The 27,924-nt window shown below is 39.0% G+C and overlaps 1 protein-coding gene across 1 annotated transcript in view; it reads left to right on the top strand.

Moving 5' to 3' along the window:
• Positions 1 to 27,924, top strand: part of LOC122329314 (leucine-rich repeat-containing G-protein coupled receptor 6) — a 69,258-nt gene that overhangs the window by 23,135 nt on the left and 18,199 nt on the right. The window contains 4 exon segments of the mRNA XM_043225547.1: positions 5,474 to 5,545; positions 21,551 to 21,622; positions 23,413 to 23,484; positions 27,144 to 27,359. Of these exon segments, the coding sequence (XP_043081482.1) occupies positions 5,484 to 5,545; positions 21,551 to 21,622; positions 23,413 to 23,484; positions 27,144 to 27,359 (422 nt within the window). The 5' untranslated portion in view covers positions 5,474 to 5,483.

Below are 27,924 nucleotides of genomic sequence, written 5' to 3'. Positions count from 1 at the left end.
GGAGCGGTAAAGTCATGAAAACATGGCAGGGGGACACAGGTGGTCCTATTTCACTTAATCATTTACTATATATATAAAGGAGTCATTCTACAGTTGCAGTGGCAGATGCTGTCAGTCGCTTTTAGTTGGCAAAAACTCAAAGTACACTGTTTCTACACTGAGGAAAATGGATTTAAACTAATTTTCCAACTCCTATTTTCTTGTAAAATTGTTTCTAGGAAGTCTTATCAATGCAATTTTCGAAAATGCCACCGCAGCTGTGAAATGAAGTTGAAGACAAAGGCCAGAATAACACGTAAATGTACGATGAAGGGGGTTAGAGCCAGCAGAGAGAGGCAGCAGCTGTTTGAAACTAGTAAAGTCTTCATTGCATGTGTTGACGTTTACGAGTATCATCTTTCTGATGGCCGTGCATCAAAACCCCTACATGTGCAAACGCTGAGGGGGGTGAGATTGCGACACAGCCTCGATATATACCATCTCCCGCAGGGTGTACCGAAGGGGGCATTGCCTGAACGCACTTAGTAATCATTTAAATAATCATCAGGATCCATGTGCTCAGCGCCTAAACGTGGTTGCCAGATATTTCCTTTAGTTTCAAAACATTGTGTGCATGACCTCTCGCGAACCGGTCACATCTGCCTTTCTTTAATTAAAAAAAGCGAAAAGCAAAAAGCAATATCTTCTTGATTGCAGTGGTTGCGATGTGAAGCTGCATGTGCAGTGTGAAGAACACGAGTTTCTCCATAAAGGCAGCAGGAGATTGGTTGCACTTCTTAATGACTTAAATCAACATTGCCCATTTGGCTGAAAAACAAAAGTCGTTTTCATTAATTGTAATTATTGTGATAAAAAAGCAGCATGTGTTAGCTGAGTGTGGAAAGAACTAAGGATTACCACATGAGGGAGCGGGTTTATACTGAAAGACAAGAGGGTTATTATCATACAGGGATATTGAGGACATAATATACTGACTTTGTATACAAAAATAACCAAATTATCTTAAAAAAAAAATGAAACTAATACAGTTCCTTAAGTCATTCTGATTCCAGTCTTATCTTTTTGAAACACCCCACATGCAGATGGCGATAAAGTTTGCGATGCAAGTAAGCTTTCCAATGATTATTTAAGTTTGTCTACACAGAAGTCTCTAATAAAAAGCATCGCTAGGTGATTTGTCCAGTCAGACTAATGTGTAATAAATGGCAGATGGACTAAATGAATATTCACATCCACTCACTGACAGTAGGTGTCGCTTTTAGAGAACTTAAAATGCACACACGCACATATACTGAAATGTTCGTATCAGTATGAACGGGTGCATAATAGCTGTTCATTCAAACGAAAATGCTTAGCGCACCAAATTTTCAGACTCAACATGCGGAGTTAGTGTGAAGAGACGTTTACAAATTGCTTATCTAGCTAGCTTCTAACTAGAAAACTGCAAAATAGAGCTCTTGGCAGATTTTCTGTCTTTCAAGCCGCGTGATATCACTTTACCTGCTGGGGCAATGGATTATTACGCCGGGATGAGAGTATAGTTATAGTATCAATTTTCCTTTTATGATATAACTACAGAAGAGTCGAGATTTAAATAGGAAAAATATTGAAACCCTTTGGAAACCCTTTTTGAACACGATGCTACTGGTCTAATTGTATTCAATGATCTATGCTAAGCTATGCTAAAAGTGTTATCGCCAGATCGGATGTTTCCAAAAAAAGTGCAGTGTTCCTTTAAAGCAAGATGGATTCTGACTGGCTGCAAGGCTGGGCCATATGTTTAAAATGTGACATCTAGATATTGATATACGTATGTACCAGTATTTTTGCTTTTTCAGATTTCTGGGTACCAGGTAATCGTCCCATGTCTCCTACCACCTGTACTCTTTAATTATCATGATAATAAAACACTATTTAGTGCCCTGCCCTAATTGGCTGTTGATGTTTTATATCATACACCACCTGTACAAAATCATTGTGAAAGAGATTTCAGTGAATGTTTCTCTCTGCCATCATTGTAATATTTTTAGTGTGGACTCTACTCATCTTTTACATCTTGACATATTGATTTTAGTGTACAGATTCTACTGAGATTTTGCATGTGTTTGCTAGGTGTAAGACCTGTTTAGCACAGCTATAAATCTTTTTTTTATGATAAAGATTTGATATTTCGTTAGCTTTGTGTGGCTGCTATAGGCTAGCCGTCAACACCTCAACAGCAAACGCTCATTAAGCCTTAAATACCAGCTCATGTGTGCGATATTGGGAGTAGTTCAAAACCCAAATATTCCCTCCAGTTTAACAGGTTTGTGTTGAGTGCATTCCATGCCACCATGTCAGTGGAAAACAGCGGTGGTCAGGTCAACTCAATCTGTTTCTTTTTCTGAGTGAAGTTTTCCAGGCCCCATCTACAGCAAATTAGCTTTTCACCTTGTCATGGTTGACACGCTGACAAAACAAATAAATAGCCAAGTATCAAAGTCTCCGTGATGAATATTTTCAGACTTTTCAGTTTATCTTCTCAAGCCTGGTGGTCTTCGGTTATGAGAAGCTGCCCTTTTGGCTGTTCCAGACCTCCAGGGACAACAAATGAAGTAATGTTGCAGTTTGGTTGCATCGATGTCGACTCGACATTGCCTAAATGAAAACCTTGCTAAAAATGTTCAAGTTCAGATGTTCAAGGACTTTGCAGTAAGACGGCTTCAGTCCTTTCCTGATTCATTTTAGCTCTAGATCCACACTGCAGCACTGTTACGCTTCTGGAGCGACACAACCCTCGGTCTGAATAATTTATTACACCTGTAGGTTCAGTAACACCGTCGAGATCCATCAGACTGCTTCCAAAAGCTGCAAACGTAGCTGTCTAGAATAATAACAGCGCCTGACAGAGATGCTAAAAGAAGTAAATGATTTTTATTGTTTAATATTATTCAACTTATGAATGATTTCAAGTGAAAAATAAACTGAATATTTGCTTGGTTATGTCTAAATTGCATGTGAATTTATTCTAATTAATATTTGTTAATGTCAGTTAATAAAAATTATTAATGGTATAACATTTCCCACATCTAACATTATCACTCAAGGATTAATTTTACATGATAACAAACTAACTAACCAACTCGTTCTCCATCATCTAACATCATGGCTCAAAAATTCCTTTTATATGATAACAAACTAACTAGTCACCTAACCAAACCTTTTGCCACATCTAACAATATCCCTCAAGGATTCATTTTATATTATAGCTAACTAACTAACCAACCAAACCCAACTTGTTCCCTGTTATCTAACATTATGGCTCAAGGGAGATTCATTTTATACTCTAACAGGTCCTAGTTCTTCTAGGTTGATCGATTTTAGTATCTAAGTGACCAACTAACAAAACTAACTAACCTTCAAAACTGCCCAACTAACTACCTAACCAAAGCATCTATGCTAGTTTATATTTATATTAAAGGAATAATTACTCACCCTCATGTAGGTCCAAACCTGTATCACAAAGTTTGTGACCAAGCTCTCTTGGGTCACCACTGACTTCCATAGTATTTTTTTGGTCCTACTATGAAAGTCAATGGTGACCCAACACAGCCTTAACAAATAACGTTAAGTAATGTTAACAAATTAAAAAATTAAAACTGCTGTGGCCAGTTGCACAAACCTAGACACCACGTTAAGAACTAGTCTGACCAACTAGCAGTTGCCAAGAGGTAATAACACTGCTGATATCGGTGTGTTTACAATATCTACACTATCATCAGGGTCAAAGCTAATTAGACTATGCCGAGCAGTTAAAATCAAACACCCATCACAGGTCAAAGGTCAATTAAGGCTTCAGAACACTCTAGGGCTGATGGGTAAAATAGAAGAGTGTAAATAAAGACGAATACCTGACCCCAAATGCCTCTCGATGGAGAAGGTCAAATTTAGAAGTGAAAAATATTAGATGATCAGGATGTTTTGATTAGATTGAAGGCAGAAACATCTGGAACACAACTACACACACATTTACTACAAACCAGAGAGGAAATTACATCTGTTGAACAATAATTCAGAGTGGAACGTTTTTCCTCTTTTATTGTTTTTTTTTTGTTCCCCTTCTCCACTCTTCCTCTCTGATGGATGGTAAAACGTGCAGGTGTGGGTTTTCTTTGATACGAGAGCGCACATGTTTCATTCGGAGGGCTCTTGGCTGCCTTCGGAAGAAACTGTCAAAGCCAGAGCGGCTCATTTTTCAGAGATTGTCCAGGTCTCTGACTGGAGCGTTGTCTAGATCAGGCAGGGTTCACAATCAACACTATTGATTAGATGATATTGGCACAGCCGATGTAATAATCACGTACGAACGCTGGGCTCCATTAATTAATTGAACTGGAAATCGAGAGAGGCATTCGTGATGATAATAATAATAAAAAAACACGAGGCCAGGTTTCCCACGTCGCAATCAAGGGTCGTATTGTTGCCGTGTTTTTGAAGCCGGCCAACCGATTCATTCTCATTTGAAACGTGAGATCTACTGTGTTGGATTACTCGTAATTAGTATAATCAATATTGTGCAGTTTTTCCATCTTGATTGCATTTAAAGCTTAATGAATATTGTACTGTTGAAAATGAGGACGTTGATCAATGGTCATGAGCGTGTGTCTAAAGCTCCAGCTATTGCAAGAAAGGTGAAATATGTGAGCGGGAGCCATGATGGTGAATTAATGAACTCATAAACTAATCAAGCATAAACTCATATACTAAATACCACTGTATTTCTCCACAACATGCAGGCCTTAATGAAACAAATCAGTGGTCTTTAACCGTTAGGTCATGATCCAGAATGAGTCACAGTTCTGGTCTGATTAGCAGGGGAAAACAATTCTAAATATATGTGATATTATGTTAACTATATAACCATGCATAGTTAAAATAGTCTCATAATCCTTTAAACAGGGGAAGAAAATGTTTTCAGTAATTATTCACATAACACAGTTGCAAAAAAAATCCTATTTTGTCTATGTTAATTATTTTACACATAACGCTAGACCTAGGTTTTTTTATACACACATACACACACACACACACACACACACACACACATACACATATATATATATATATATATATATATATATATATATATATATATATATATACACACACACAGACATACCAAAAAAGAATAATTGAAAAGTAAATATGTATCAAGAAGATGCAATGGTTGCAGTTATGCTAGCTTATGGAGAGGAGGAGGAGGAGTAGGAAGAGGAGGTAAACAAGTAAACAGACAAATAAAGGGGGGAATATACATATACTTACAAAAAACATTATTTATATAGTATAAACACATCAAAAGAAAAAAGCACTGAAGGATTTTATAGGTTTATGCCATTTCACAAAAAGTTATTGTTATCAATTATCATCAAGTTTCTTGATTTTTCTGAACATGTGACGCTGGCATTGACGTGTGTGTTTGGTCTGCTTTTAGGGATCTCAGTATGAACAACATCAGCGAGATTCAGCCCAACGCTTTCCACAACCTGCACTTCCTCAGTGAACTGTAAGTACATTTAAACCTCTCTGCCTTCACCTCCATGCTGTGACAAAACGGTGTATACAAAAAATCCAGCTGATGAGTGGTTATTTATGTGAAGTGGTTCAGTGAAGGTTAAGTTGGAGACTGACGTAATTCCAGATGTGTTATACAAGACCTAGATAGAAGTGTAGCATAAAATCAGAAATAAACAAATAAATGAAATCATCAGCTCTGCTGATAATGACCTTGGCGTGCCTTGTGTATTTGGGTAGTTGACGTAGTTGATTTGTTTTTATTAAAATTGTATTACTATTACATTTATTACCGTATATATTTTATCAACATGAAATTGAATATAAAGGGAAACTGGCTAGCACTTTACAATAAGGTTTGATACGTAAACGGCATTACTTAAAATGACCTAATAATGAAAAATACTCAATTAAAATGTACTAAAATATGTACTATAAAGTTGTGTCTGTTGTGCATGTGTTCATAAATTATTATTATTACTGCTATTTAATGGGACCTTTAATCTAACACAAACTAAAAATTAATGGCTGCTTTTATTTTAATATGGCTGCTTTTATTTTTTATTTTGCTTCTCAATTAAAATCTTTTTTAATTTTTTTTCATTTTTTTCAGTGAGCCATTTTTTTCATGTAGTTATTAATAAGCTGTTAATGTGATGCATGAATGCACGTGTGTGTAACACTGCAGAAAACCCATGTTTGTTATACCGATCTCGTATTTTTGCTGAAAATGTAGACTTTCAGTTTCCTGCATCACGTTTCAGAGAGATTTACGCAGCACTGCGTGCGCCAGACGCATGTGTGATGTTCAGAGCTCAAAGACATTCGGAGATGCTGCGGTAACTTCCTGCCGCTCGATCAGAGCCACATAAAAGATCAAACGTATTTTATACCAGCATCGAGCCTGTACACACTCTGTCTAGACCTTTACACGTCAGCCATCAATCAAACGGAGTTGAAGGCTAAAGCAATATAGCGTGTCTGCTCACACTTTTCCCCCTGAAGGACCAATTAGCTCAGGTGAGACCTAGCGTAACCCCTCTGAGAGTCTCTGGAGAGCGTTAGGGTTGAAATGAAAAGCACCTGGCGGCTGTGGAGACTCACACATGGTGCCGCCGGCAGCAGCTGGGTCTCTCGGACACCTGACGGACACAAACAGGATGGATCGGGATTTGGGAACGGCCAGAGCTGTCAGAGAGTGTTGCGGGACGCGCCGACGGCAGGAGGGCTGCAGGAAATCTAGCATTTTTGTAGGAGTCAATATTTATGGCGTAGCTGTCAAAGCAAACGGCAATTCCCCGTTCCACTTCACTGAATTATTCCTCGCTTCCCAGGGAATCGTGGGCTGTTGCTGCGTTTCAAACAACAGGGAGAAGTGGGGGAGATGTCAAAGATTCAACAAAATAGCAAACCTGGAGCCGTTCTGTACGTCATGAAACCTCTTAACAATCACAGCACTTCTGAACTCGGAACGATATGCACGGAGGATCATATTTAAAATTCAGGATAAAACAAACAGAAAAGGGGAGGAAGAAAAGAAAGAAAAGTTAAGGAAGTGCTTGAAATAAATGTTAATTAAAATAAAATGTAAAAATTCGACAAATTTCCAAGGCAGTATTTCTCGTCGGGATTAACTTTTGTTAAAAGTTATTTGCTAGATGTACAAAAACAACTGTACTGTAAACATTAACTGAAAAGTATATAAATCAAATAAATTCATAAATCAAAATAAAATTTTTAATATTAGCAAACTGTAATTTATATAAGTAATATAACTATAATAAGATAATATTATAGTATCACATTAAAATGATATTAAAATAACACTTCTTTCTGATCGTTTGTTAGTTCAGCTTTCACACATTAATTTAATTTCTACATGAAAAAAAATTATTCAAGAAAACGACAATTCACAATTTAATAATGCATTTAAGATAAAATATCTAAAATATTGGTGCAACATTATTGATAGGATTATGTTTTATTACTATATGATTGCTTTGACACAAACCTTGACAAACCCACTCTTTCTTAATTTATAATTGGATATTATTTCACAGTATCTTAAGATGATGAGTAAAACTTTTTAACTTTTGCAAAAAAAAACAAAAAAAAACCACTTGTGCTAATTAAAATTCTGCACTTTTTCATTAATTAAAATAAGGATGTTATATAAATGGCCACACATCATTACACATAATGCAAAATAACAAATCAATATCTAAAGTGTTGACAAGAATGTGAAAAAAAAAAAAGTGTCATATTGAAATATGATTTTAATGCCCCAAGCGTTGCTCGGCTAACAGACTGTAGACCCTAGTAACACTGTACACCTCTGTAAAATCATATAGCTTTTATTTTGACTGCAGTTATTATTAGGAATATAATGGGCTTCTTTGTTTCTATTCAATAACTGCATTATGAACAGCACGAAACTTCTTGAGACAGTTTGACTGAAAACACATTACAGTGATATTAGTGGGAGATAAATTTCATGCTTTGAAGTGCTGCTGGGAATGATGAATTTGTGCGTTTTCACCCTTTCTGGTACTCGTTTACACCCCTAGGCACCCCCGTTTGCTCAAAGTAATTTCACGAGTCTAAATTACAATTCTGAGGATCGTCTGTAAAGTTCTTTGCCCCGGGGACAGCGGCGGGCTCTTTGGGAGTTTTCGCTTTTTCTTCTAGTCTCTGTTACACCTTAAGCTGCCTACCAAACGCGGATGATTAATTGAAACAATCAAATGTGATCAAATGTATAAGAAGAGAGAACACAGACGGGGCTTTATGTTTACCGTCCAGAGAGGCCGATCCGACCCGACCCAAGCTCCATCCCTCCACATCCTGTGTTTGAGTTATGCGGTGCGTGTCTGCTTCAATCAGGACTGAGACCGAGCCATCAATATCTGCTTGTTCGCTTCTGTAACACTATAACCCACCCAAGTCCCTCAGCATTACATAAACTACTCCCATGACCTGCGGTTGTCAGACTCTGGCTGCTGTCCTATCAACTCCAAGGTCATCTGTGAGCGTGGACGGGGGAAGAGGAAGTCTTGTTGTGCGCCTTTGGGACAGATGAAACGCAATCTGAGCCGAGTATGTCCTTCCACTTCCTAAACCCCACCTTTTGACTTCAGCTCTACCTCACCTTCTTCTGAGACGATGGTTTTCTGAGCTCCTACAAGAACTCGCATCCAAAAGCTAGTTTGTACTCTCTATGTACTCTAGCAAATCTAAACTAATAGAAATGATTTAAACGGTCGTACTCTGCACACCATTCAACGCACACACAGTTAAATCCAACAGAAATGCATATTAAATGCAGTTAGCTAAACTTGTGCACAGTGATTTTTTACACTTTAAGTAGGACCCAAATACATCTTCATATATAATTTCCTTTGTCTTTAAAATGTTGTTTAAGTACTGCTGAATGTACTGATAGGCATTTATGGCAAACTAAAATATACCTAATTTCTGTTGAAATGCATATGCATTGATTTAAATAGATTTGTAATATATGAAGCTGCAATATACTCTCTAAATGTAATCTTGAATAACATTATAATTAAAATTATTCTACAATTAGTCAAGCGCATCACAAGTGCAAAACACAGTTGCTTTAGTGTGTTAAGAAACAGAACAAGTACTTTTTATTGTTTGAAGTAGTTTCAGATTTCAGATAAGACCAAAGGAAACTTTAAATATGTATCATTTTTGTATCAAGAAAGATCAGAAGGCTTGAGAAAACGGGAGGATTGGTGAGAGACACGAATTCCAGGCCTTCAGTATTTTTAGTATTTGTTTATGTATCTTTCTTGTTAAGTGTAACCTAGATTAAAGAAATGCTACATACTTTTCTCATAAACCTAACAATGATTTGCCCTGATGTCAAAAGCACAAAAATACTGCTGACTAAACTGGCCTCCCAGCACGGTCTCGCTGGTTTTTCAGCCTGAATAGCTGACAAGTGTCCAAAACCCCTCTAAAACCGATCAAAACAGGCCAGCGTAACCAGTTGGACGTCCAGCTAAACTCCACAGGCTTCTTTCCCAGGCTTGAGCAGTAAGTGACCTATCAGCCCCCTTAAGAAGGGAGCACTCCGGTGCTAAAGACCTGGAATTCCTGTCTCACACCCATCCTCCTGTTTTCTTAAGTCTTCAAATCTTCCTCATCCTGTGCGAGACACAAGGCCACGGCCAGCTCCCCTCTCCCACCTTTCGCTCTGTTTCTGTAATGGCTCTCAGCTGAAATCACAGTTCATGGCTCCTTCGTCATCAACCAAACAAACCGCGGCCAGATTGCTCTGTTTCTTTATTATTGCAAGCCAATGCTGAGCCCATTAGAGGGCTATAGGTACCTCCATCTCACAAGACAGGCCTCGTCACTGCTGATGGGGTTTAATGGGTGCATTGTTGCCCCATTCGAAAATGGTTGATCCCTCATGTGAAGGCCATTAATCAGCTGCTCTGAAGGCATTACGGCTGACTGGAAATAGTGCTGGTGTTTGCTTTACTAATTGCGATTTGTAGCGAGCGAGAAGCTCTCACGTTCTCTCAAGTGAAGGTTAACTGGATCTACTGTCAGGAAATGTTTCCTAGTAGGTTTAGCACAATTCAACAAGAAACACTCAAGTATGTCCTGCCTGTAGACTTGTAGTGAAACTGAAGAACAAACCGGTGTGACATAATCAAAATCGAGCCAAAGCAAAGTTTGTGTGGAGTTCATTTGGACTAAACTTTACCGGAAACCATTGGTCCGTCACAATGATGTAATATGTAGGTGTGGCTCTCTGGCTCCTCCTTCTTTGATACGGAAGGTTTATTTCTTCTGTCCAGTTATTCTGGGTCAGGGAAAAGATAGCCATGTCGTTTTGGATACTATTTATTTGTTTTCAAAACGATGTGAACATTATGCAGCAGTAGGTTTCATTCATACTCAAAGCCGGAGCGCACTCTCACTCAGAAAGTCTAAAATGAACTCATATGAGAAGTAATAATCAATCCCTAATATGGACAAAGACATCCCACTATCGCAGTTACTAAGCTGAATAACAAGCATAAACCTTAACTGATGAAACGTGAAGACGATGTGGTTTATGCGTGTTTTTGAGGTCTTCTCCAAATAAATATGAATAATGCAGTGGTAACTGAAAGAATTAATTACAGTACAGAAGCTATAGAATATATTTTCCGCCTAATTCTGTGATTTAAAAAAAATTTAAAAACTGTTTGTAGTATATATACACTGATCCATAAAATTTTAGTAAAATATATATATATAAAAATATTATAGTTATAGTTCAATTAATTCTTGGTAATTGTCCAGCAGCTGTAATATAACTGCATATAAAACTTTAGCAATATGCTGTTTTACCGTTATTTAGAGATCAAGTATTTTATTCGATGGGAAAGGAGCCAAAATTTTTGTCGTTAAAGATTTTAGACCTCTGGTTAAGGTCAGATGCGAGATGCTTCACAGTAGACATTTTAATAAAAAATTACACCAACACTGACATTTCATGTTTGGTACTGTAAGGCTGGTTTTATACAGTGACATATAAATAAATGTAAATTAATCTTGAGATTGTAGATCTGGTGCTGACATACCTACATCGCTATAATCCAATGCTTGCTTAACTGCTACGTTCTCACCGGCGTTATCTTTGTCGTGTTTATTTTATTATTAAAAATAAATAAATCTAAACATGTTTCTCAGCAGCATAGCTGTTCGCCAACACTAAACTGCTGCTCAGGTATTTCAAACGCCTTCGTAACCGTTAGCAATGAACGAAAAACACTTTGCCATAAGTACATCAGGGCCTTAAAAGCGAACACCTGGCTTTGAACGGCACCCTGGTGACGCGAGACCCTCAGAGCCTAATCCAGCGTAGGACTAACATTATGAAAGAAGACTAGAGTGCACCAGGCCGTGATGACCCTTAAGCCCCTCTCTCTTGCCGGCCCACTCAGTCCGTGTACCCAACTAAGCCTCAGCATCTGATGTTTTCATTGTAGATGCTTGTGCAAATCAACGAAAATGTGATGAATACTGCTTTTTCTCTCTACCTCTCCTCTCTGGGGCCAAATTTGGAGATGAAAGCATTGAAAGGTATCATATGAGGAAAAAGACCAGCTGCAATTTTAATGTAACCCCCTCAACAGACTCAACCCTGCTTTGGTCCCCATCTCCGATTTTATGACAAGAAGCCAAAAAAACAAAATATAGAGCTCATGTCTCTGGCAGGGTTCAGCCTTGGAGGAGTGCAAAAGGTTTTGTTGGTCTCTACTGTCCACTTTCATGTCGTAACATTTTATGAGACATACTTGTTGCTTTGTGTTGCTTCCAGTGAGGACGTGACTGCCATGGAGAGGACTTTAATGGTGCTTTGACCCTTTTGAGGACAGAATAACAATGAAGCATGAATGAAAACACTAATACATGGACACAGACAGACAGAAAGCCATAAATAAAAACAGAGAGACAGATGAAAAGAATAGATAAATAGACATAAGGACAAAGACAGACGGATAAAAACGGCGAGACAAAGAAAAATATAGACAGACAAAGATGAAATAGACACACAGACAGACAGACAAAAAATAGAGACAGACAGACAGACAGATAGATAGACAGATAGATAGATAGATAGATAGATAGATAGATAGATAGATAGATAGATAGATAGATAGATAGATAGATAGATAGATAGATAGATAGATAGATAGATATAAACACACATAGACACAGATAGATTCGGACACAGATATATAGACAGAAACACACACAGATACAGACAGATAGACAGCTAGATAGCTATATAGACAGATAAATACAGATAGACAGACACACACACACAGACAGACAGACAGCTAAATTGCCTGTCTATATATCTAAGTTAGCTCACAGATACATAATACAGATAGATAGAGAGATACACATAGACAGACACACACACACACACACACACAGAGATACAGACAGACAGCTAGATAGATAGACAGACAGTTAGATAGCTATATAAAACAACAAAGACAGGCAAGACAGAATTAGTCGTGAGAGTTTTGTTTAGATTTTGGTGATTTTCACGTGGAACAGCAATAAACAGAAAAGGCTAAACTTGGCTTCATCAGTGACGGAACAACCTTCGTGAGGACACAAACAGTAGTACAACTGTGCATCGAGTGGAGAAATCATTGGTACATCATAGTTTACTATACAAGGGGAGGTAAATGACGGTGTATCTTAATTGTCCAAGAAATACAGAGGGGTCCTCAGCAAATTTACTAAACACAAACCACAGCAAAAACACACAAATCACGTCTTGACAATGTTTGGAATTCACATCTGTTTGGTGTATGTTTATACATGTAATTTGTGTATTTTCACACAAAAAATTGTGTTTACATTTCAGCTGCAGTGAAAATCTAGGTAACGAGAAACAGTTTGAGACTGATAAATCTTTTTCAGAACTCTGGTATGTGTGGATAGGATGGTAGATTCGATTTTAAAGGGATAGTATACCCCCCGAAAAAATGACCGTTTGTCATCGTTTACTGACCTTCATGTTATTCCATACCTGTAGCAATGATTTTCTTCTGTGGAAGCCAATAGATGCCAAAACTCTTTGGTTACCTACATTCTTCCAAATCTTCTATTGCGCTCTGCAGAAGAAAGAAATGCACGCAGGTTTGGAATGAAGAGAACAGAATTTTCATTTTTTTTAAATGATTCCCATGCTCTAGATTTGACGTTTCCTCGCTGTGCTTTAATCTACATTTACAAAAATAACAATCCCAAATACAGCTTTGTTAGAAAAGTCATAAAGCTATAAATCTGTCAAAATCTACAAGCCAGAATTGTAATCTTCATAAAAGCCGTTTACATTACGCATTTTTTTTTTTTTTTTTTTACAAATTGGCCTTGTGGGCGAACGAAATTGCTCCTTGCTCTGTAAGGATGTGGTCACGTGACCCGAAGAAGGTGGTGCTGAATCATTTTGATTGACGCATGTCAGTGCAGGTGACAGCACTGGAGTCACCTACCGCAGAGTGCTGGATGCTTTCCCCCGCTCTGTCCTGCCATAATAAACCAGAACCCAACCGGCAGCCCCACTCATATGGAGCAAATTACACAGCCCGTGTTGCTATATCCATCAAACACAGCCCCCACACACACACACACACACACACACACACACACACACACGGACTGTAGTAATTTGTAACATGTCTTGTTCAATGTGATGGTCGTCAGATCAATGTGAAGTGATCACAGAGATGAGCTGTACACTCCACACACACTTACAGTATGAAAACAGAGAACCGCACACAGAGAAATAAGCTGTCTTCACATCAGAGGAAGCTTCTGCCGAACAGATGAGCAAATACAGGCGCGCAATCATATATATTCGGCACGAAGGCCGATGACACGCAGTTAAAATAACACCTTGCGTAAAATGCAAAAAATGAACATGACACAGGGTCTGCTTCACGCAGCAGTAAGATAAACAGCGATCTGCCACAAAATAAATCAAAGTCCTGCTATTAGCTGGAAAGTATAACTGCAGAAATCCTTTAAAGTGAATGGTAGATCTCCTTACACACATCAAACGAAAACTTCTTGTGAATATAAATAGGTCCTTTAAAAACACACCTAGCAGACACGCGGAAAGAAACGTGTTGTGGCAGAGCTCGGCGCAGCGCCAGAACTGACACTACTGTATTTAGATATCTTACACCCAGTCGCAGGATTTCACCTGGTTCTGCGGTAAAACGTTTGATTCGATTTCATGCTTCATTTTCAATCTATTTACGAAGAGTCATTGTTTATGGCCACCATAACCAAAATAGGTGGAACTCGTTTCTTTAAATTTCACTTCATGAATCTACAGAAAGGTCGCAAGTTCAAGTAGAAAAACAAAAATTTCTGCAAAATTATATTCAGTCGCTTCTTGCAAGTGTTTCTTGGACGCTTTGGAAGTGGGCAGTGCAGTGCTGTACCAGGTGCGCTACAGAGCAGGTTTACTACATCAGAAAAGCCATCTAACGGAGTAGTATTGTAAATGTTTTGAGGCCATAACAGCATTTTGGACAGAACTGCACAAAAAAGGAATCGTTAATCTACTGTTGTAAACTGTATGTAATATCGTGTTTTAGGTTTTTTTGCACCAATGTAGGTAGATGCATGCATTTTTTCCGTTGGTCCGGACGATTTAAAACCATAAAATTGACATTGCTTGCATCTTGCGCCAATATCTGAATTAAAGGAACGTGGTGAAATATGTACAATATTAGCCAGACATCTGAACACACCTGTATTACTGTTATGTCTCTGACACAATAATGGCAAGAAACACATTATCTTTAATAAGATCCCTACCCTGAGGTTGGTTACTAACCATATTGAGGAGTGTTTAAATGCATCTCTATGGTCACTGCGCAGTTCAAGCTAAATAAATAACTAGATTGGAGGTTGCCACCCACCGGCTTTTGCAGATGATCTCCTGGGGCGCACCACTCCCCTCACCTCTCTTTTAATTCCCTTCTTTTTTAATCTTTCATTGATCTTTAATCCCTGTCATTAAACGTTCATTTAACACTTGTGAGTGAAGCGTGATTAAACCATCTTTAGAGTTCTGGGTTTGTCTTATATCCTGTAATTAATGAAGGATAACTGCAGTGACTGCAGACTGGAGGACAGAGAAGCTTACAGTCATCGGAACAAAAGCTTCCATCTGCTTTAATGACCGAGCTTAATATCAGTCTGTACTGTATCCTCTCTTGTACCTGGCGCCTTCCACGAAATACAGAGATGACTTGACCTCGCTTTCGGTACACACATCACAGTGACTTTACATATAAAATAAAAATTATGGCTGTACGAAGATTTTTTGAGTTTTACTGGATCAGGCGGATCAAACGGGCTCTTGTTTGAGTTTGTCAGGCTTTAATTTGTGATGTAACTAAAATCACTGGGAAAGAGTATAGAAATCTGGCTTGCTGCGAGATAAAAATCTTACTTTCATTTTCGTGGTCTAGCTGTAAGCCAATGGTAGCTTTAAGTCATGCACTGTTTGCAAAGCTTGCCTCTGAAGTCACACGCCGTCAAACTTAAAGGGGTCGTATCGTAAGCAATCAAATTTGCCTTGATCTTTTAAGATAAAAAGGCTTGTACTATGAAAACACGCCGTAACTTTTAAAACTCCAAGCTGCAAAATGTCAGATGCATGACTCAGGATCGTCCATGTTTACAAATCATTGATGTCTATTGGATGGTCAGAAACCGAAGCCACCCAGTCATAAAGGAAAATGACAGAGAAAGTAGAACAGGCGGTATTTCTCAACTAAATAACGACTAGGAATGTGTTCTAACTCACATACTTTATTCAGAAAGGCACGAATATGACTTTAAAATGAGTCAAGAATTCTTCCAAGTAATAGAAAGACAAAAATTGTTAGACAAGCACAAAATTAAACCCCCTTTAAAAGAGTAGACAGATGTTAAAAGAGTCTTAAAAGAGCCACGGATGTACTGTGTACTCCAGTTGCAATATAATCACACAATTGCTAGTAAAAGTCTTTTGACACGCATAAAACACTTAAAATTCAAGCTTAAACCATTAAAAGGTGATTTGATGGCCTTTTTCAAGAATGTCCCAAAGACACATTTGCACCTGTGTTTTACTTCAGATATAATCCCCTTTCTTCTGTAGATATTGTCAGAACAATATATCAGCAAATCAAGTGCTCTGTGCAGATGTCTTTCATCAGACAGCAGTCTGATATTACAGTCACAATGTCAGACGCAGATAAAAACACTTAGATTAGCACCTACGTAAAAACCCACACCCTACCCATGGGTTTGCAGATAACCTCTTCTCCTTTCTCCTCTCTTCTCTCATCTTTTCCTGACCAAAGATAATGCCACCTGAAAAGATTGGATGTCGAAATGCATCCAATCAACGCCTTTCACAGCAACCCTCATTTTGATTCTCTTTAGTAACCAAAACATGGTAACATAGTGCATTTAGTCGAGGTGATGTTCACGGTACCGTGACTTTTACTGTCTGGATATCTCTGACACTTCATGTAAGATTAGACTGAATGCTTTTTTTTGTATCTCCTCACAGAGTCTTTTTATTATTAGATATAGCTTATATGTGAATATTTATTATAATATAGTTAGCTCACAGCTTTTTGAAATTATACTGTTCTATCACTAATAGCCAAACGTCATGCTAATAAACAAATCGGCACAGCACATTCAGAATTATTATTTTCCTCACTGAATTTTAAGCATTTTATTCAAAGTAACTAGTCAATACTGCTAGTTTGTAAATGTAGCCAACTACAGTCATAACCTTTTAAAATAGCTTTCATAACACTGGCTTGTGAAATCAAAGTTAGGATAATTTTGGACCGCACAATCAGTCTTAAATCTTATCCGTTTTACTGAAATGTACATTTTTGGTTAGTCTTATCAGAGATATATGACAGCAAAGACATATTATTTTAAATCTGCCTTTTCACACAAGTGCCCACATGGGACAGAGCACGAGCACTGCGATAAAGATCTGTTTAAATGCCATAAAATCAATCCATTTTTTTTTTTTTTTTTTTAACAAGAGAATCAAAAGCTTATTTCCGCACAGGTCAGAGTTTATAGTGATGATGAATACATATTCGGGAAGACAAGGTCACTTTCAGGGAGCTGGCGAGAGTTCGGATTTCAAAGCCAGAGGAAGTGCAGTCACAACGTGTACATTTTTCCATTTGCAGATCCTCCTCAGGCCAGGATCCAATCAAAAATGATTTAGCTATATAGAAACGTTTTCCATCGTGCTGTGAAATTGATATCGCAGGAAACTGTATTGCAAATAATACGACCCGGTTCTTAGGCTTTTAAAGCCAGTGATATTTTCACCAGTCAGAGAATTCTTCAGATTCAATTGTTTAATAATTCAATGCATATGTGGTTTAAGCAATTCTGTAAGAAGTAATCACTGTTTGCGCAGGTTTATATTTGCCATTGTTTTGCACTGTTTGTGGTAACTGCAGACAATGAAAGCTATCTCAAGGGCACATTTATCTCTGTGAAAGTAATTTGCCACATAGGCTTTATTCCAAAAAAAGGAGAAAAGTGTTTGCAATGTGTTAATAAAATCTATAAAGTTTGATTATGAATGCGCAGGGCTAGGAATCTGCTGACGTTTTTATGCGCTGATTGAGTGGGAGAATCTGCAGAACGGATTTCAACGTGGTAGAATATGGTAAACTGACTGCTGGCTGCTATTTGCCAAAACGTTTAAGGCTGAATACCATTCATAAGTTAAACATCCTTACCAGGAGAGCGTTTAGAAAAGCCCGCTTGAAAACAACCATTCATTCCGTTTTGCTAATAAACAGCTATGTGTGGGATTTGCATTCCGTGAATGACAGGTGTTTCAGTTTGGCTGAATTTAGCTTTTGACCCTTTTTATTTAGCTGTAATAGATTGCATGTGGATGAGAAAAAGACTTTATATTTCAAATTCCTTATTGATACATCCATGGAGATGAGAGTAAATGAGAATACATTAAGAGCTGAACCAGTATGAGTCCCATCAAGGCCTTATTTTTTCTTTCTCTGCTAACAATTCTTCTCCAAACTCAACTGTAATTACCTCTTCACGAACACACCAAAACTGAAAAAAAGACGAGTATGATTAAAGTTTTACGGTGTTTTGGCCCCCAATGAGGCATCTAACAGAAGACAGATGTGCTGCAGGGGGCCTAACACTAACCAGCCATCCCAAAGTTTTTTGCCTCTGACTTGTGCTGCTTGTTGTCAACACAGCTTTCAGTGGTCTAATGACAATGGCCAGCCTTCACCTTTTTACACAGACTATCTGCAACGCAGCCGATTCTCATAAACTACTCCCAATAAACATGCGGTTGCTGCTTTATGAGGTCGCAATTGATGCTAAAAACGGACTGGAACTGCAACAATAGAGCTGTTAGTAGGTTGCAATCACACTTTTTGACAACCAAATGTGTCCTGACACTTAATTTCAACAAACATCTGTGGTAAAGTTGCAGTATGAAAAAGCTCAGCTCACACTTCATTTGATGCAGACTTTTATTGTTTGGTCTGATTTAGACAGATGTTGGAGATTCCACACTACAGCAAGTAAATACGCTTTGTGTAACATGCATCCAACAAAATACATTAATTCTGTTTTGAAAAACTGTTTCTAAGTTTTACACCATTGGGTTTGAAGATCAGTTTAAAGCTAAATTGAAGCTTTTGAAATGGTTGCCACCAATAGCATATTTTTCCTCATTCACGCCTTCCTTAATCTGACTACTCAATGATCCTTTGTAGGGGAGTGGAGTGTTGAGGGCAGTTTGGATAATTTTGGACTCAGAGCAAAGACTAGTAAGGCTGGCACAGGTTATGAGGGAAAGGTTCAAAGGGGTTCTGTTTAATGCAGTGTCTCTTAGGCTGTTTTCACACTTGGTTTGATTGCTTGTTCTGAACCTCAGAACACCCCCCCCTCATCCTGCCTTCACTGATCTCTTTTAATGTTGTATTGCTGGGTTTGAGGTAGTACATGTTGTATAGGGGTGGCCGACATCAGTCCTGAAGAGCCACAGTCCTGCTCTACCCTTGATAAAATCTCACCCGCCTGTAGCTTTCTAGCAACCCTCTGACCTTGGTGTGTTTGGTTAGTGTTGACGTGGAACTCTAAAGGAAAAACTTGTGTGGTAGTAGATCCCTAGCATCTGCCCAAGTATTTAATGAGACTATACTACCTTGAGCACCATCAGTTAACGACTAGAGACAAGAGGTTGCAACAGTTTCATTCTCTAAAGGCAATTTATTCTGAGACAAGCTGCACAGAATATTAAAATGCTACTAAAATATGACTAGGTTAGAAGGCATTGGTTGCCAACAATGCTTTCGGTGGGCTACAGCAGAGTTCAGCTCCAACCCTTAACAAACACACCTGAATGTAATAAAGGTGTTCAGGATTACTTGATGATAAAGGGCAGGTGTGTTGTAACATTAAGGTAGACCTCCAGGAGCAGGTTTGACTACCTCTGGAATATAGGCTCACAGATTCAGTTTAGCGTGGATTGGGTTCAAATTGACTGCAAATAATACGAGTTCACATGACTCAATGCAGACCAGTTTTTCAAATGAAGTAAATCTGCATTAAAACATGTAGTGCAGGCTTTGCTAATGGAGAGAAATTTTACTGTTGAGAAATATCTAGACAGGTGTGATGGGGCAAGTTGGAGCTAAAATCTGCATGACAATGGCCCTCCAGGAAAAGGATCAGAAACCACTGCTGTATTGAGAAAGACTTCATATACAGAAAAGAAAATTCCAATTTGTGGATACTTTCCACTGAGTGACGAAATCCTACTGGATTTGTCTTTCTGTGTATACAAAGCATCAAAAAGTAATTGCATTGAGATATTAAAGAATTCTCATTTCATTCCCATGGCCAGAATCAATTTTGAAGACTTTACAAACATTCTTAATATTCATAACAATACACTCGTCATTTTTCAGAAGAATATACAACATGTTGACACAAGTGGCTTAAGACAATTAGCATTAAAGCCATGTTTGTCTGTAATGTGAGAGAATACATAAAGCAGAAAGCTCCAGTGTTTAGATACATGACTGAATTATAACGAGGGATAAAAGCTGACCGCAGGGCTGGCACGAGCTTTCAGCAGAACAGCTTGCTGTGGTACGTGCCTGAAACCTCATCCGACACGCATGTGAAACCATCACTGGCCTATTTACACGGGGTGAACCGCTAAGCTTCGCAGCCTCCAAATCTGACACTTTTATTTTTGCCTTCCCCAGCCCCTCCATCCCCCTGCTTTATTTCCCTCTGTCTCTTGCCCTGCGCAAAACAAATGTTTGTGAAAGAATGGCGGCACACGGTCTTACCAGAAATAGAGTCAACGGATGGGAGTGTGGTCTGGCACAACATGAAGTGATAGCCATTAAAAACCTCAGAGACTTCATGGCTCGATGGCAGAAGACGGTAGTGTGTGTAAGCTCGTAAGGGAGTATGATCTGTCAGACCTTGACATAGACCCAATTCTGAGTTTTGTCGTTCTGCTTTCTGGGCTCGTGTGGCCCTTAATGTGCCTGTATACAACACAGTTGTTGCTTTGCCAGAGCTGTCGCACCCATCACATTAGCTAAGCTGACTTACATGCTAAACATTGGCAGCAATTCTCTGCAAAACGTTCATCTTGTCACACAAAAAAATAATCATTTGGAGTACATGAGCAGATTGAGGCTATTCCGGCAGGATGGAGCAACTTTGAGGCAAAGAAGTCTGGAGGTATGGGTGGTCCTGTTTAGCCTGTCATGACTCCTTGTGAGGCTTCGACAGACTTTCCTCAAACTCTGCCACCCAGGAAAAAAACTGGCACGAAAGCTTATTAAGTGATTTGTTTGATAAACAAATTGATTAGTCCGGATGGGTAAGCCTACAGCTGGTTGATATTTGCTCTCGCTCTCTTTGGGAACGTCTTTCCTGTGTCTCGAGTACTTTCCAAAGGTAGCTATCAGCCACGATGCTCCTGTTGGTTGTTATCTGTACAGTATACGGCCATTTTATAAGGGGTATTTATCTTTAGCCATTGTGTATAAATTCACTTGTACTATGACATGTTTGTTGCCACAGGAGCTTAGAGCGCATTCATATCTTGGCTCTGCTTTCAAAATGTGTTGACATGTTTGGAGACCATACAAAAGAGAGATTTCTGTACGTGAGCGGTAAAGACCAGCGGCCGAGAGATCTGAACCCCAGCTGCTGTGGTTCTTGCTTCCAAGGAGATCTCTCACTTTTGTTTTCACCATGAGCTCTTGAGCGCACACACATTCATACTCGTCTTTATGAATTTACCAGATTCTCTTCTCTCTGTTAAAGTCATCAATTTGTTGGACTGCAAGTGAACCAAACCACTTCTTTTGTCCTTCCACAGGAGACTCTCGGGCAACCACCTGAGACACATCCCTGGCCCCGTGTTCCAAGGCCTCTACAACCTCAAAGTCCTGTGAGTAACGAAAGACAGAAAGAGCAAGAGCGTTTTTGTTTCAGTTAATGCTTCTGTGGAAAATTACATTCTGGGTGATTCATTCTGAAAAAAGACTTTTGTTGCACTGTCACACACTGTGAAATTAAAAACAGAACGTCGGACAGGTGATGATTCAGGTTTTGCTTTGCGGTGAATGATCACTGAGCTGTTCTTTATGCATGGGTGTATGTTGATGGTTTATTGACAGATTTTAATTTTATTCACTGACTTAAGCCCAGTTGATGAAATTGTATAGGACAGACAAATTCCAGGCATGGAAGAACTTCATGCATGCCAACATGCATATCAAAATTTCCACATAGGATTAAGTGCCGTCCTGGTAACTACAGTGAATTTGCCCTGCATTGTTATTTAACAATCCAGTTACTTTTTTTGTTTTGTTTGTTTTATTGCACACCACAAAATTGCCCTGCCACATCAAATAATTTTACTGATCCATAGTAAAAAAAACAACAACCTTATTTATATCTTCATGATGTACCCCATAGATGTTTGCTTTAAATGTTTCTAGATTTATATTTTAATAGGTCAACGAGAATATAAATATTATTTACTTCAGTTTAATATTTAATGTCCTTTTCCTTGCATTGAAAGCAATAACATTGTAAATGTCAGAGATCCTATTTCTGTGGTCAACGTAGACAAAAAGGATTGGGTTGGGTATAACAATAGTTACAAATTTTCTCTGTTTGCTGTCTGTGTTTTGTAGTCTCTTATTCAACAACTGAACTTGTCTGAGGCACGGGTACATGACCTCCTGACATTAAATTAATGTTCAGTTTTCAATGAGCCAGTCCGAAACACATTAAATGCGGAAGCACATAAACCAAAATGAACATAAAAACTAAAATATTACAACAAAAACATTCATTAGTCAAAATCTAACAAAACCGAAAATGTGTGTGTGTTTGGGGGTGATAAGTACACCCTTTGTAACATTTGAATGACAAAACAATAGAGACTTTTTCACACTGTCATAAAGAATGCTGGACACTTTAAGTCTAGTTTCACGATGGCTATGGTGGCACCATGATTTCCTTGATAAGGGCATCCTGCCCACAAAGGCTTATTTATTCCTATAAACACTAGCAATTCTCTCCTGCGTGGTCAAATGTCAGGAGTTTCATTTGATTGGACATGATAAAGCTGTCTGCCTTGTAATTAAAGCTCAACGTCTGTGGCCGCATGCTCTCGCGTTCAAATAATTTGCTTTGTTCAAAGAGCTCAGTGTCATTGTTCCACCACTTCCTGTTTCTTTCGTTCTTTTATTCGACGAGTCCTGTGAGCATGACCTCAGTGGCCCACCCAAGCAGTTTCTCCCCCTCATTCTGTTTCGTCTTGTTCAGTCTCTCTGCCCCTCCCATGTTCTGGTTTTGTCCACTGAAAAGTGCACCGTGCAGTACCTGAAATAATATCTCCTGACTGATTGATGTCACGACAGGTAACCTCATCAGCAGTAGACTGGACGACTCTTGTGCCCTCAAGCCATACTAACATGCTCTTTTTTTTGTCAGTTTTTGAGCAATTGTTAATGCACAACTATATACCACCCAGAAAACACATATGGAACTGACTAGTGGTGACTTTTTTTTAATACATTTCATTAATACAAAAAGAAGGCCACCCATTGCGACTACTAGTATTATCTGTATTATTTTACAAATCACATTTAGGTGTTTTAAAATATTTAATACTGACCAGAGCAGAATTGATCACTTTTCTAATTTTCATTTACGGTATCTTTGCAGGATGTTGCAGAATAACCAGTTGGAGAGATTGCCCAGCGAAGACCCTTGGGAATTACCCAATTTGCTTTCTCTGTAAGTATCACATAGTTCAAGTGATCAAAAGCAATCTTGTGCTGTTAGAGATTTACATGAAACAATGGTGTATATTAAAGCAACATTGGATAGGCTAACATGCCAAGTGCAGACCTCCTAGCTGTGACCACAACTTCAAGCCTAACAGCTGGAATATAATGGATTCACTTGATTCAAAGATTGGTCTCATGTGAAATGTTATTCCGCTTGGAAGATGCTTGCAAAAAAAATTTCAATGGAAGTCGAAAAGTTTGTCCAGGAAAAGATACATTATCAAGAATTATGTATCAAATATTACATCACAAGCACAGCACACAATAAACAATTTAGCACCTCTCTATCAGATAAGGTCTCTAGCAGTAGTTATTTGGTCTACAATGCAATCTAGTCATGAGGTAACTATTGGCATTTCTCTCTAATAGAGTTAATGCAGGAAAGCCTAGTTATTTATATGCCTATTAGGACCATTAGGCCCTTCATTAAAGAACTCCCCACCAGGGAGGATCAAGTTTGCAATTTAGGACACACATGGTAGTGGTAAAACAGGTGTTCTTTGGATGTGCAATAGTGAGACGAGTAGAATTTTTCAACAAATTTTCTTTTTTTTGATTTTCGATTGCATAAAAATGTCATGCAGCTCTTTGCATAGGAGATTCAACAAATAAAGAACCAAGAATGAATAACAAAAGCATAGTAGTTCTTGTGTGGTCTGTGCAATTCAGTATTTAAAATGAATACAGTTTGAAAATGAATTCAGTGGATCTGGGTTTATACTTTTTTTCTTTAAAAGCTATTAGCTAAATTCTAACTCTCAAGAGAGACAAATTTGATACACTTCTTGAGGAAGACAAAACGTGACTACGTCACATTTAATATCAGTAGGGTGAAAAAGAGGAACCTTTACAGGGCTATTGGCGCATCTGGAACCCATGAGGAAACCGCCAGACACTGTGCACTGGCTCCTGAGTGAGCGCTGGGAGATTCAATGAGCTGTGAAGAGCCCAATTTTCCATCAGTTACTCTTCCCTCTTCCCTTATGTCCAATGTTTCCCTCCTAATCGGAATCACGCCCCCTTCCTAAATGGTTCCCCATGAAAAGGTCAGAATCTAAATATTGTCTGGTATTTTGTCTGGCCTTGTCCATCTGCTCCACTTACATCCACCCCTCGACTCCTTTCAATTATTCCTGATGCCAGTCAGCATCCCGGAGCGGAGCCGCACACCCACTTTTTCCAAATGAATAATTCTATGTAAATATCCATGCGCTCATTTCCTTCTACCTTTGCGAGGATGTTTTCATTAGAGTCATGGCGTACAAATTTAATTCCTTTGCCACCAACAGAGATTTTTTTCCGCATGGAAGACGTGCCTGGTTCCAGAAGAGGCTCCAGACGTGCATAGACTGTGTCCAGGCCCTCCCTGTAGTGAGGCAGAGACTCTGGCATCCGTCCAGACAACTTACGCTCACTTTCAATCCCCCATAACAAAGAATATGCAGTGATTTAACTAGGTGCTCTATCCTGAGTTCCCACAAGAGTAGAAAGGCATTTAGTTCTCAACAAACATGTAATTTAGGGTAATGATAAGATGGGGATCGGTTAACCACTGGGGGGGCTATAAGGTTTGAAGTCCACTGGCGCCCGATGTAGACAGAGTGAAGATGAGTTGGGGCAGGAGAGAGGATTGGTGATGAAACTCATCTTTGTTTCTTTACTAGAGTTTAGGACTGTAGGCTATACTTGCTACACTCGGCACAGAGCATCCTTTGATGTCAAGACCATCCTTCCAGGATTTAATCTATGAAAGAAAGATCTGATAAAGAGCCAGTAAAAGCTGAGAAACATTACTCACCTTCCTTAAATCAGAGGCAACTCAATACCTTTTGATCATATGATGCCTATCAATAAGATTTCACACCAAAGGTACCACGAAAGCCATGTTTACACATGCGATTTTAAGCCTTACATATGATTGAGACGTCATCAGCAAGATGTTGGTGTTTACCTAGCAGGGTTGCACAGCATACAAAATGCAGTCTGAGAATATGAGGCGTTTTTCAAGCCAAATGGCATTGTACTTGGGGGTTCAAGTTCTTCTTCGATTGATGCTCATCGTGCATTACCCTCAGCTGAAAAACTCAAGAGTTGAGAAGGCCAGAGGGGAGGTGAGAAGAGGCCAGTGTAAAATGAATGTGTGTGAAAGGTCATGAGGAAAAAATGCAGAGGAAGTGCTTGCGGCTAACTCCACGTGCTTTGGTGCTATCATACATCACGACTCGTTGATCGCTGAGGTTCAGCAACGCCCCCCATCCCCTGAATCCAGGGGGCAACATTCATTAGATCAAAGTCTTAACTTGTTGACAACCATTCATCTTGGTTGTGGAGATGTCAAGGTCTGCGAACAACAGCCTTGCAAAGAAACGGGGTGGGGGGGCGAGGGGGAGAATTTCAATTTGTGAAAGAATCCAAATGTCTGCACTTTCAATTATTTCCAGCAACCTCTGATGGGTTTTTTTCACAGCTTTTATCTTTAGCTCAGTTTCTTTGTTTAATTTCCAAAAATCAGAGAGAAAAACGTTCAATAGCATCTTAAAGCATTCCAGTCAGTGTGGAGCAACAATTGCTTGGTGGCTTTAACCAAATCAACTCACCATGCCGCAAAGCCATCAAATTATCAGTCGGTGCTTTATTACACCATATGAGCTCAAGCAAAATGAAAGAGGAATGGCCAATTTTCGAAACGCCTTCATGTGGTTGGATCGAGAGTGGAATCTTTGCCTCGGCAGCCCTTGTACGCCTGGTTTGTGATTGCACAACTTCTCTTTGTATCCTCTGAAAGCCACTTGTTGTGATTTAGCACCCTTTCTCTGAATGCTTTAAATTGAAAAACGTAAAAAACCCACAAAGCATAGCTCTCCACCTGTAGGCTCCCAAGGTTTCATCAAACATTCAGAGCAGCGACCGTGCCAAAACTCTCATTAAACAAGTCCATGCTGGAGTAACTAAAGATAGATTCATAAAACACTTGCATATAAATCTCTTGGGGGAAAACTAAATCACTCAGGTAGTGGTGCCAATCCTTACACCAGAAGAACAAAAGACAGAAACAAAGAGGCTACAAAATTATGCTTTAATTATGATATCGTCAAAGCAGAAATGTTTTGACCGCAGACCACAGCATGGTATCTCTTTCTGTTTAGCCACAATTGGTGCCTCCTTTGTTCATCTTATTTATCTACCTCTGTAAGGCGTGGCGGTTTGATGAATGAAATGAAAGAAGTAGATTCCGTGACAGGACATTGCACGGACAAGGAGGGTTGCCGTTGACTGGGTCACAAACATTGTTGGGCTGGAGTCATGCCAGGTCAGTCCTCAATATCAAAAAGGCTAGCAGAGGAAAACAAGTATATTTTATGAAGGGTGGGTAATGTACAGTGTCTAGTTGACACAGGTTCAGAAACTTGCTTTAGTGATTCATCTACATGGAAAGAATATACTACCTTGTCCTGTAATTGCTCATTTTCACTAATATCTCTTGCAAATTTAACACCTGGTCACCTGGTTAAACACAACTAACTGTGTTACCTGCTAATTTTCTGCTCCATACATAACCTGTATACAGAAATAAACATCTGCTTCTGTTCATTCTAATAAAAACAGGCGTCTGGATGCCAACCTGATTATGGAGGTGCCAGCAAGGACCCTCTCGGGTATGCGGTCCCTGCGGCACTTGTGGCTTGATGACAATGCCCTGACAGAGATCCCAGTAAGCGCCCTCAATGACCTCTCTTCGCTCCAGGCTATGACCCTTGCCCTAAACCGCATCACCCACATCCCAGACTATGCCTTCAGGAACCTTTCCAACCTAGTTGTGCTGTACGTATATACTTCCACACAACATGAATAAACCAAGTAGGATGTATTCTTGGATCAGCTTGTTTATTTGCTGACCTCAACATATACCCAGTCCCTTCAAGCAGATGAGAAATGAATGTTCAAAAAAGGATATGTCACCTAAAAAAAAAAAAATTTTTGTCATCAATTACTCGCCCCTCATATTGTTCCATACCCATAAGATCTTCACTTTTCAGAACAGAAATTAAGATATTTTTGAGATAATCTGGGAGCTTTCTGGGAGCTTTCCCAATCTTGAATGTTTTACCCTAAGCCTTGATCTATTTGAGTTATAAGTTGACTTATTAAGTCACACTAACTATAGTGCTTCCGTCAGTTTGAGGTAATGTGGAAGTTGGAACACGTGTCTTGGTTTGACAGGACACCACAAGAATCTTAAACTCTTTCAATTACAAAGCAATGAAATCATAGTGTGGATTAATTTTATGTCTCATCCACCACCGGTTTACCTTCATTTGAAGCAATGTGCACAGCCAAGCAGGTGTCATTCCAGGGGTTTGTTTTGATGTTTACTATAATCCTAATG

This window comes from Puntigrus tetrazona, chromosome 23, assembly GCF_018831695.1.
Source record: "Puntigrus tetrazona isolate hp1 chromosome 23, ASM1883169v1, whole genome shotgun sequence".
NCBI lineage: Eukaryota > Metazoa > Chordata > Actinopteri > Cypriniformes > Cyprinidae > Puntigrus > Puntigrus tetrazona.
The sequence above is the reverse complement of the archived record's forward strand: the minus strand, read 5'-3'. Positions and strand labels throughout refer to the sequence as shown.